The sequence below is a fragment of the Corylus avellana genome, chromosome ca5, assembly GCF_901000735.1.
Source record: "Corylus avellana chromosome ca5, CavTom2PMs-1.0".
Lineage (NCBI taxonomy): Eukaryota > Viridiplantae > Streptophyta > Magnoliopsida > Fagales > Betulaceae > Corylus > Corylus avellana.
This window is the reverse complement of record NC_081545.1, coordinates 21546435-21558387: the sequence shown is the minus strand read 5'-3', so window position 1 is coordinate 21558387 and position 11953 is coordinate 21546435. Positions and strand designations below refer to the sequence as shown.

The 11953-nt window shown below is 39.9% G+C and overlaps 1 protein-coding gene across 1 annotated transcript; it reads left to right on the top strand.

Annotated features, from left to right (window-relative positions):
• Nucleotides 1–7670: 7670 nt before the first annotated feature.
• On the top strand, nucleotides 7671–11325 carry LOC132182548 (disease resistance protein RPV1-like). Its single transcript, XM_059595827.1, has 5 exons — nucleotides 7671–8227; nucleotides 9504–10086; nucleotides 10158–10235; nucleotides 10782–10850; nucleotides 11025–11325. The coding sequence occupies exons 1-5, from the start codon at nucleotides 7749–7751 to the stop codon at nucleotides 11058–11060; spliced, it is 1245 nt and encodes a 414-aa protein (XP_059451810.1). The 5' UTR covers nucleotides 7671–7748; the 3' UTR covers nucleotides 11061–11325.
• The last annotated feature ends 628 nt before the right edge of the window (nucleotides 11326–11953 follow it).

The following is an 11953-nucleotide window of genomic DNA, read 5'->3' as shown; positions in this document are numbered from 1 at the left end:
CCCCCCCCCCCCCCCCCTTTTTTTTTTACATCCTGATTTTATATCACAATTACTGGTCGCCCCAAACTACATTTCTTTCCTTTCTTTTTCTGGGTTCTGGTTTCTTCTGGTTCCTCAGCTAGAACTAAAAACAAGCAGACCGAGAGGTATATATATGAAAATTGATAAAGAATTACCAGCTGTCAACATTCCGCAAATCCCATGCCTGAGAAGGAGTAGCAGCCTCTGTCAGAGCTGCCCTCCACTTCTCCAGCTTGTTTTCGGGCAAATTCCCGGCCCTGAAACGCTCTTCATGTGTTGTAAACGCTTCTGCGAAACTCCCCGTCTGCTGCTCAACGTCGCGAGGATCAACATCGTAAAAGACAGGCAGAATCAGCTGGCCAGCTTGGTTCTTGCACTCTACGATCTTCACCAGCTCGTCGAGGCACCACCCGGAATTCGCATAGTTTCTCGAGAAGACAATGATGGCAATCCTCGACATTTGGATCGCTTTTAGAAGCTCCGACGCGATCTCTCCCCCTTTCTCGAGGTTGATGTCGTCTTTGAAGGTTGGAATGCCTGCATCCACCAAGGCCCTGTGTAGCTGCGGTGTGATGTTGTAGCGGGTGTCTTCGCCTCTGAAGCTCAAGAACACGTCGTGCCTGCACCTTGTTACGGCGGACAGGAAGGAGAAGGATGACGAGTATACCCTCGTGAATGCCATAGTTGCGGAGCAGAACGGATGACCCAAGTGAAGTTGCAGGTCTGCTTACATAAATAACTCCTCTTCAACTTCAATGTTCTGGAAATACACCGGACCTTTTTCCTTCCAAGATTCTCTTTCTTTTAATTTCCCTTTTTCCTAATATTTTTTCTCGGGAAAAAATTCACTTTTGCAGCTCAAATTTAAGGAGTTTTTCAATTAAAATTTCAAAGTTTAAAAATTGGCAATATACCCTTCTAATGTTTTTAAAATTTTTAATTTAAACTTTCTGTTATTAATTTCCATCAAATTAGACAGAAGTCTATAAAATTACATAATTACTCTCAAACTTTTTTAAAAAAATTTTCGTCTAATTTAACGGTTTAAATTGAAAATTTTTAAAACATTACGGGAGTACATTGTCAATTTTTAAACTTTAGAGTTCAAATTAAAAAAATTTCTAAAACTTTAAGAAAATAAAGTGAATTTTCTCCTATTTCTCGAGTCCCACGAAAAGAAACAAAAAGAAGTTAACTTTATTTTTTTCCTCGATTTCTTTTTTTTTTTTTTTTTTTGTAACAAACATTCCATACCAAAAACAAACAAGAGACAAAATTACAAATGAGAGGGAGGTGGATCTTTTCCACTACAGATAGGGATGGATGAGAGGGGGGAAAAAGAGTGGGAATGCAGCCCGAGTAAACTCTTGCCGCGGCCCAATATGCCACATGATGGGCGCAGAAGTTTGCACTTCTGTTAATTTTCCTAACTTCCCAAGAGGGAGAAGCTGGGACTAAAAGAAAAAAATCAGAGATAACTTTTTCAATTTGCCAATCCTGGGAAGAGGAGGGAAATTGCAAAGCTGAAATAACTAGTAAAGAGTCTCCCTCAAACGTAAATTTCTTGAGCTTTAAGGAGACTGCTAGAGAGGCTGCAAGAAGAGCTGGTAAAGCTTCACCAAAGCTGGGATCACAGGGGGGACTGATTTGAGAGATGGCCTTGATAATTTTTCCATTGGAGTCCCTGCACACTGCTGCTTGGGCTGAGAAATTGTCTCTAATGGCAGTGTCAAAGTTGATCTTAAACGAGCCTGCTTCAGGAGGAGACCAGACTTCAAAATCTGGTTTAAAAGCCTTCCAAGCCGAAGCATGATCCAAAGAAGTTTTCTTAATAGTTTTGGCCAGAGATAACACATCCGGAATGACTCCTTCATGAAAAGCTTTATTCCTGGAAAACCAAAGAAGGTCACACAACACTGCTGCAAAAACTTGGAAAAGGTGAGAATCAGCTAGTGGGATTCCAAACGAAGTGTGAGGGCTGATAATGCCTTCAACCCAGCTGGAAAGACTAATAGAAGACCATGTAGAAGAATCCAAGGGCCAAAAGGAAGATCTCCAAGCTACCCTGGCAAAGATGTACTTAAAGAAGAGGTGAGGAAGAGAGTCTGTTTCTGTACGGCAAAGAGGACAAAGAGAATCTGAGAGGGAGATGGGGAAAATTCTATTCAACCTAGCTTTTGAGGGGACTATATCCCATGCAATTTTCCATAGAAAAAGTTTGAGTCTAGCATTGAGATTGAGTTTCCATAATTTCTTCCAAGTACTAGAGACAAGTGGAGAGGAGGCTAAACTAGTTCTGGGGCTACTAATCAACTTATAAGCAGAACTAGAAGAGAAGAGACCATTTGATGAAGGAGTCCAAATGAACTCAGAACAGGGGAGGGGGTGGATTTTAATTTTTTGGATTTCCCTAACACTAACAGGGTCAAACAGGGAAAGAAGGAGGGAAATATTCCATTGGCCGTTTGGAGAGAAGAGGTCAGAGACCTTGATGTTGGGGAGGGGCTGGTCTAAGAGATAGGAGGGGGTGGGGAAGAAATCTGGAAGAGATGGAATCCATGGAGAGTTCCAAACCGGAAAAGAAGAGTTTTGGTGGACTCTATGGCAGGTACCTTGAGAGATGATGGATTGGGATTTGAGGATACCTTTCCAGAGCCAAGATGGGGAAGAATGGGGAGGGGGGGAGAGAAAAGAACCAGAAAAGAGATACTTACCTTTGAGTTGAGACACCCATGCTGAATTAAAATTTGTGTGAAGCTTCCAACCAAGCTTTGAGATGAGGGCCAAGTTAACCTCCCTCATTTTTCTGAACCCCAGACCACCTAGATCCTTTGGAAGACAAAGGGAGTCCCATGATTTGAGGGAGAGGTTTCTGGTCTTAGATGAAGGGAAACCCCACCAGAAATTTTTAAAGAGCCTATTCAAGGAGCTGTAGAGGGAGGAGGGGAGTATTAAAGAACTCATGGCATAAGAAGGGATAGCTGCTGCCACTGATTTGATAAGGATCAATCTGCCAGCTTGGGAGAGGGTTTTTGCACGCCATCCATCTACCTTATTGAGAACATTAATACTAATGCTTTGAAAAGCTGCTTTTTTTGAGCTGCCAAGCAAAATTGGAAGGCCAAGATGGATAGAATCAGTGGGATTGTAGCTGTAGGGCAGGATATCTAGAATGGTAGAGGAGGTAGTATGGTTGGTATTTTTATTGAACCTAATGGAGGATTTGGTATTGTTGATGGATTGGCCAGACCATAAGCAATATTTATCCAAACATTTTTTGATGCTGCAAGCTTCCAAGTAAGAGGCTTTACCAAAGATGAGGAGGTCATCTGCAAACAGAAGATGGTGAAGAGCTGGAGAATTTCTCGAGATATGAAGACCTTTTATGTTGCTAGCTCTTTCTTCTTTGAACATTAATCTAGAGAAGACTTCAGTGCCAAGAATGAAGAGAAAAGGAGACAAGGGGTCTCCTTGTCTTAGACCTCTCGAAGGAGAGAAATGACCAAAGGGGCTACCATTAATAAGGATGGAGAAGGAGGAGGAGAAGATGCAAGTCTTGATCCAATTAATCCAGGTAGAATGAAAGCCCAATTTACTCATGATAGCCAAGATAAACTCCCACTCCATTGTATCAAAGGCTTTCTCCATGTCCATTTTAAGAAACATAAGACTCCCTTTTCCTCTTTTTTCCTTGAAAGTATGCAGCAACTCATGAGCTAGAATTGTATTGTCTTGGATGCTCCTATATGGAACCAAAGCTGATTGAAGAGGGGAAATAATCTTTGGAAGTAAGCTTTTCAGTCTGTTGGCAAGAATCTTAGAAATTATCTTGTAAACAATATTGCACAAACTGATCGGCCTAAATTGATGCACTGTATGAGAACCACTTTGTTTTAGGATAAGAGAGATGAAAGTGTGATTCTGCTCTTGCAAAAGATGATCATTTTGGAAAAAATTCCAAATGCAAGCCAGCACGTTATCCTTAACAATTGACCAATACTTCTTGTAAAAGAGGGCAGTGAAGCCATCAGGGCCAGGGGCTTTGGTGGAGCCTAAGCTGGATAAGGCTTTGATCACCTCTTCTTCAGAGGGGATAGAGCAGAGAAGCAAGTTTTCCTCTTCAGTGATGACAGGGGAGAACAAGTCCAACATCTCTTCCTTAATAGGAGGGGAAGAGGAAGAGAACAGATTGGAGAAGTGAGAGACAAAATTACCTCCAATTGTTGCTCTATCAGAGACCCAATTCCTCTCACCGATCTTCAAAAAATTAACAGCATTTGATCATCTTTTAATAAGAGTGGAGGCATGAAAATATTTGGTGTTGAGATCCTTGCATGTCAACCAAGTTTCCCTAGATTTTGACTTCCAAAGAATCTCCTCCTTTTTCAAAAGATCATCCATATCAAGTTTTAGCTTGGCTTCCAAGGAATGTGAAGCTGGGTCCGGAGGAGACTATTGAGCCAAGTCAATTTGGATCAGAGAGGCTTTGATTTTGGTCTGGATGTGGCCAAAATGTAGAGAATTCCATTTCTTCAAAGCTGTTTTAGTCTTTTTTAACTTCTTTACCAGACAGTGGGCTGGGGATCCAGCAAAAGTGGTAAGGGACCATGCAGAATTGATAACAAGGCCACAAGAGGGGTCTTTTGTCCAAAATTCCTCAAATCTAAAAGGTCTAGGAAGGAAAGTAGTGGGGGTGGCCGTGTCAAGGGTAATGGGGTTGTGGTCAGAATCAAAAGCGGGAATATGGAGAATGGAAAATTCAGGATGGAGATGAACCCAGCTAAGAGAGGCTAAACCTCTATCCAATCTCTCTTTGATGGTTGCTGGACCTTGTCTATTGTTGCACCAAGTGAAAGGGTTTCCAGCAAACCCTAAATCTATCAAACCAAGTTGGTCAATGAAATTTCTAAATGGGCAAGAAGAGGAGCTTGCTACAGGTTTGCCTCCCAGTTTTTCAGACTGATTCAAAACAAAGTTAAAGTCACCTATACAAAGCCAGGGACTAACAAAATTTTCTCCAACAGCAGTGAGAGAATCCCAGAACTTGAACTTGTCCTTACTAGAGGGAGGACCATAAATACAAGAGAGGATCCACGGAGAGCAAGGAGGATCCGAAAAACACCATGCTGAAATATTGTTTTTGTTGGAAATAAAACATTCTAAATCAATACCTGTTAGCCAGGCAAGAACCAAGCCACCACTGGAACCAGCAGGAGCCACATGCGACATAGAAAAGAAGCCAAGATGATTCAAAATGGAGGAGACAAGAGAGGGGGGAGATTTGGTTTCAGAGAGGAAGAGAACTTCAGGTCTATTTTCATGAATTAAGACCCTTAAGCTACGAACTGCAGAAGGTCTAAAGATCCCCCTGCAATTCCAAGAGAGAAATTTCATGAGCCTTTTGGGGACACAAAACGGTCCCCTGAAACATTTGTGTTGACATTTCCTGCTTCAACAACCTTTTTCCCTTTTCGAGCTGCTTTGTAGATGGATCTTGCTATAGGTTTTGGGGAGGATCCTGGAGTGAAATCCATAGGAGAATGGGATTCCAATTCTTCTGGGGTTTGTGAGGTTCCTGGGCCTTTTTTGTAAGGAGCTAGGATGATGGGAAGCCTAGTCCTTTTCTTTTGAGTAGCAGTAATCTGAGAGGGAGAAGCAGGGTCATTGCCAGGATGATTTGGTATTTTTGGTTTTATTTTGCGAGGAGGATAAGGAGAGGTGCGGGTGTGTTTGATGTAATTTTGGGCGGGAGTGATAGGAATGGTGGTTATGTTCGTTGGGGAGATGGCTGCTTGGAAGGAGATAGGGCTTTTTAGCTTTGTGGGTATTTGTGGGGTTTGGGCTTGAGCAGGAGAAGAGAAAATGGGCCCATTGATGGGCTGGTTGCATTTCAACATGAAGTTGCAAGGAGGGGTTACACTAGTTAACTCTGGTTGATTGGATGGGAGTTGAGGTGAAGGGTGATTGGAGCTGAGGGGGGCATTTAAGAGGTATGGCAAAGTGGAGTCTTCACATCTTGCAGTAGATGAGAAAGACTGGGTTGCATTTAATGGAGAAGGGGTGGGTGATGGGGTTGTGTCAGGTGCATGTGGGGGGATAATAGGGTTTGAAGGGTGTATGGTGAGATTTTTGAGGGGATTGAGGAGAGTTGGTGCTGTATAGGAGTTGGTGGGAGTTTGGGGATTGAGGTTAACTCCACGTGGCTGAGTTAGCTCGCTGCCATTGCTATGAGTTTTGGAAATTTGTGAGGATGGGGTTGCACCAGAGAAGATGTGGTTGAGGTTAACTCCATGTGGCTGAGTTAGCTCGTTGCCATGGCTAAGAGTTTTGGAAATTTGTGAAGATGGGGTTGCACCAGTGAAGCATTCCTTAGCACTTGCTGAAATAGGAGGGAGGTTGGAGAAGATGTTAACTTTGAGGGAGATTTTAAACCTGTCAGGGAATTGCTCCTCAGAAAGAGCTCGGCAACTTTGGAGTTTGTGGCCAATTCTCCCACAAGAGTTGCAGTAGATATCTAGCCTTTCAAATTTTATACAAATCCATAAGGGTTCACCTTCTTCCCTTCGTAAAGAGAAACCAGGTTTGAGAGGTTTGGTAACATCTATCTCCACCAACAATCTGAGATAGCTTCTAAAAGTCTTATTTTCACCACTGGTTTCGTCCACCTTGATGAGATTTCCAAGACCTTTCCCAATGGCTATTGCATTTTTCAGACTCATGTTGAGAAGAGGGAGACCATGGATTTGAATCTAGAAAGGGGACAGGTTGAAATTTAGCTCACTCATAGTAGCCTTGGGAGACCAGCTTTGAAGAACTAAAAGAGATCCATTGACATTCCATGTGGGTTGTTTGAAGATTTTTTCTATTTGTTCCTGTTTGGAGAATTTAAACAGGAATCTGTTTGGGCCTAGCATGGCAAAGGAGAAGGGAACTGCAAAATCCCAGGCTTTTGTGAGAGCTGCTTGGACAGCTTGGTTGTTGTGAATTTTCTGTGAAATAAGTTGCCCAACTAGAGGGAGGCATTCTTTTATAACTTGAGCAGGGATTATGGTTTCAATTTGGGAGGAAGGATCCTCCCAGGAGAGAGCTTCGGTCTGGGCTATAAGAGCTTCCATGTCCATAGAGATGGGAGGGAGATTGGGGTAGAGAAAAATTAAGAGGAGGGAAAACAAGGTTTTCAGATGGGAACAGGGTTCAGGTGGAGCTCACTAAGGAGAGAGCGAGAGACAATACAATTGACTTTTGGTTTGTGAAATGGGATGGTAGTTGAATTATGTCTAAAACCGAATATGGTAATTTCATTCCTAAATATATGAAAATTCACGCCAATATTCTTAAAAAGTTAAGACTTGTCTTTATGCCTCATTAAAAATTAAAATTATTAAAAACATTTTAAATAAACTTGTTGAAAAAATTAAAAAAAAAAAAAAAAATTGGTGGCTAGAGTCACTCATTTGAGCAAAATAGGGTGGCTGCAACTCCATAGTTAGCCGATTTGAGCGTAACCGAACCACCATAAAGACCCTAAGTTTGTGAATGGCCAAACAACCCGATATTCCTTGGGGTTGGCGAACCACTCTCAATGTAATATTCGAATAAATAAATAAAAAAAAAGCCGAAAGGAAAAACGAAGAAAGTGAAGTGAAAAATGAAAAAGAAAACATTTTTAAATTTGACTTCCCCATTTGCATCTCTAGTACTGTTGAGCTCTCTGTTGCCTATTTTCCATGGCCTCATCATCTTCGACCTCTGGCCGACTCCATGATATCTACTTTAGTGTTCAACGCGAAGACCCCCACAAGTTCATTACAGACATGGTGGATAAATCTTTGGCCGTGCGTGGAGTCCCCACCTTCAAAGACACCAAGCAACTCGGAAGAAAGCAAAGAGGAACAGATCTTGGAAAAGATGTGAAAGAAGCTATTAGGATGTCGAAAATCTCAATCGTTTTGTTCTCTAAAGAATACGTCTCTTCCAGTTGGTGCCTTGAAGAGCTTGTACTGATGTTAGAGTGCAGGAAGAGGTGGGGGATGATAGTGTTGCCCATTTTCTACGACATCGATCCCTCTGATATTCGAAAACAAAGGGGATACGCTGCTAAGGTTGCCGGCATTCAAAGGGTTGGAAGCTTCTGGCGGAGAAGGTGGGTGGATGCTCTTACGCAAGCCGCCAATTTATCTGGCTGGGATCATCGCGTTAGCCCCAGGTACTCCTTCATCTCTCTCTCTCTCTAACACTTGGCAAAATTATATAAATCAATTTTAATAATTAAACGGATCACACCTTCAAGTTTAGCTCAATAATTTCATGTTAGGTACTTGTTGAGCTTGAGTTGTGTCGTGTGTCGGGTTTAAATTGTGTTGATGCATGACTATAAAGGTCGACTCTAATCTGACCAATTTAATTAAATGACTTAGACTCCTCGGTCCGAATCCATTAATTTCTTGTTTGTTCATGTCAAAAATTGTAAACCAATATATCACACAAAGTGCCCTTTTTAGTTTTTGGCATAGGATGCATTCAGCATTGCAATTTGTGGCATCCATGCAGGGACGGAACTGGGGGTGGCCGGTGTAGGCCCCTACTCATGCCAAAGTCTGGCTCCGTCCCTGCATTTATGGATGGAATAACTTCAAGTCTTGAAATTTTGTGATAGCAAAATGAGAAGAAGGTAATGGCAAAAATAGGTGTTGCATTGATATGATCACCATGAGCGGTTTGAGAATTAGGCATATTGCCAAAAAAAAAATGCGTCCATTTCTATTGAGAATTCCACTGACTGTTTATTCATTGCCAAAAACTGTGAAGGCTTCCTTAATGGCTAAATCCCCACACCAGGGGTCATGCCAGAATCCAACCTTAGAGTCATCTTCGACCTCAAATCTGACATGACTACAACATTTTCCTCAGCCCCTCTTAATATATTTTCATAACGCCACCGGCCACATACACCCCAACAGGCTCACTAGAGCGCGCACCACTCTCTCCATGAACTTTCTCATGTCTACATAATGATTGGGGGTGATAGTGTATAGAGTAATTTATTTAGGAGAAGGCATAGCATGATGATGGTAAAAGGGCTTCCAGACTAGAAAAATGAATCTTCTTATAATTGAAATGCGAAAAAGAAAACATCCTAATGGCTTTAGCTGATTTTTCGCTTACCACTGCTTATCATGATGTTAGGAATGCTCCTCCTATAAACATCCCCACCAACTAATCCGAAGATAGTGTCAATATATCTATTTTGACTAGCAGATGATGAAACAAGAATTGATACATAGATTTTATGAGAATTTCAAAACATTTATGTATTTTTTAAAGGGTGAGTTGTGAGTAGGCTTTTCTTTTCTTCATGTTTAATTCATAGTAGCAACATTGTTCAATCATTATATGCTAGTTGATGGCTCTTGTTAAGTCTAATTTGTCCACTCATGGATGTTTCTTGTGCTTAAAATTTTCATATTGATGACCACATCCAGGATTGAATCTCTGCTGGTGGGCACAGTTGTTACAGCTATTATAGACAAACGAATTCCGACAAATCTGAACATTTCCATCTATCCCCTCAGATATGACACATGCCATGAGTACCTAAGTCTTTTCTTGCAAATTGGGTCGGAAGATGTGCTCATAGTAGGGATATGTGGACCAAGCAGAATGGGAAAGACAGCAATTGCAAAAGCTATTTATAATCAAATCTTTTTTACTTTTGAAGGCAGCAGCTTCCTCGCAGGTGTCGGACAAAATTCAAAGCAGCCCAATGGTCTAGTTCATCTACAAGAAAAACTTCTGTCTGATATTCTATCAGAAAGATATATAGCAGTAACAAATATTACCAGAGGAATGGACATGATTAAAGAAAAATTATGCTTTAAACGGGTTTTAATTGTTCTTGACGATGTAGATGATTTAGACCAACTGTATTCCCTAGTTGGAAACCGTAGTTGGTTTGGATTAGGAAGTAAAATCATCATAACAACTAAGAAGGTGCATCTGCTAAATGATCTTGGAGTGGATCAGATATTTTTGGCTCAAGGGCGTCCTCTACCACAAAATATAGAGGTAAGCATTTGTTTGATTAAATCTATGCATTGTCGAATGTTGGAAATATATAATTGGATTTCTATGTGTAGGACATTTGGGAGCCATTCCAGCAAAGCTGTCGCATGGTTGCAGGGCTCAAAGAGTATATACAGGCCTTCTCTATCTTGGTAGACAATAACAACACACTCTTAACTCTATTTGATTTTAGGAGAAATTTCACAAAACTCCCATGAACTTCCAAGTGTTTTGAAATTACCCTCCAAAGTTCAAAAACTCTCAATTTTAGGTATCAAACTTCTAATTTTTTGCAATGTTCTCCCTCCGTTAGGATTTTTTCGTTAAATTTTGTCAAAATTCTCAAAATACCCTTTTTTATTATAAAAATAAAATAAAATAAAAATTGCAAAAATTCAGGTCTTGATCAGGATTTAACGGAATTTGCAAAAATACCTACCCTTGAATTTTTGCAATTTTTTTTTAAATGGATATTTTGAGAATTTTGACAAGATTTAACAATATTCTAAATTGAAAGTTTTTGAACTTTGAAGAATAAATTTAAAACGTGTGGAAGTTTTGTGAAGTTTTTCCTTAATTTTATGAAATTAGTCCTTTATTAAAAACAATAAAAAATTAAAAAAAATTTTAAAAAAATTATTTAATTTCTTGTTGATATATCCCATTAGTCATGTAGTGTTGCGCTCCTTGACTTGCAGAGTAATCAGAGAATAAGGTATCTTCAAAATTGTTTACACATGGAGCGTCAGAAGAATGCTATTCAGGAGGTAATATTCCTAGGAACGTGTCATACTTGCCCACTGATTCTATATTTCACCTTCTTTTTTTTTTTTTTTAAATATATATTTTGTATTATTTTTCACGTGTAAAAGTAAAACCCCACGTGTGAATTTACACCAAAGATCAATATATAAATATGCAACACACCTTTGTTGTTTCAGGAACAAGTCATACATGATGATGATGCAGAGAAATGATTGATCAATGGAAATGATGGCATTGGACATAAGGATTGACGAGACGGGCATGGGCTAAATGGAGCCTAGAAATTAGAAAGCTAGGGTTCTTTATGCAATCAGCTTGCCAGAAATGGGCCCTATAAGAACTGATGAACAATTAAAATTGGGATTGTGATGGACTCCACTGAATTTAGTGGATCAGTTTGTCTTTCATTTATAAGCATTAATTTACACTTTGTATTTACAAGTTGAAAATAAGCGTACATCCCGAGATTTTCGAATAGGTGAACCTTTCAAGATTATTAATTTGGTCGTTGTGGTCGGACTCTATTATGGATTTCTAACCACATTTTTCATAGGGTTCTTATCAAATGAAATTGAGATGATTCTTAGCCCAGTCAATTGTAGAATTTCATATATAGTAGTGTTTGAAATTAACTGCAGATTCCTGCAATCTAATGAATTGAACGTTTTAAGGTTTTGGTTTTCTACTTCCAGTACTTGAGAAGGTTTTTATGTAATATTCTTCGTTTTCCTGTGAAGCTTAGCATAAAATCTGTCCCATATCCTGTTGGTTTGCTGAAGGTATGTGATATGGTGGGAGTTTTATAATAATTTTTTCATTTTTGGTGGCAAGAACCTTAGTACTTAATCGCTCAAAATCAGATAAAACCAAAACAAAACAAAGAAAGATACCCACAGATTATTTATAGCAATTAATTGAAGTTGTTATTCGATGAAAAGCCTAAAGACACTTACATTGCTTTAATTTATAGAGTTGAAAATAAACATAATCTTAGTAGGAAGAGAAATTAATAATCCTAATCTATGTAGGCAGAGATGGAGGAATAGGGAGGCCAGTATAGCCGTATAGGCCATTGCCCCCCCCAAAAGAAGGAAAAATAAAAAAT

Bases quoted from the DNA above. Each gene is read 5' to 3' on its own strand.
- LOC132182548 (XM_059595827.1), top strand. From the start codon at position 7,749: ATGGCCTCATCATCTTCGACCTCTGGCCGACTCCATGATATCTACTTT. The intron at 10,087-10,157 runs GTAAGCATTTGT...TTCTATGTGTAG, and splicing joins CTCTACCACAAAATATAGAG to GACATTTGGGAGCCATTCCA. The intron at 10,851-11,024 runs GTAATATTCCTA...TTGTTGTTTCAG, and splicing joins AGAAGAATGCTATTCAGGAG to GAACAAGTCATACATGATGA.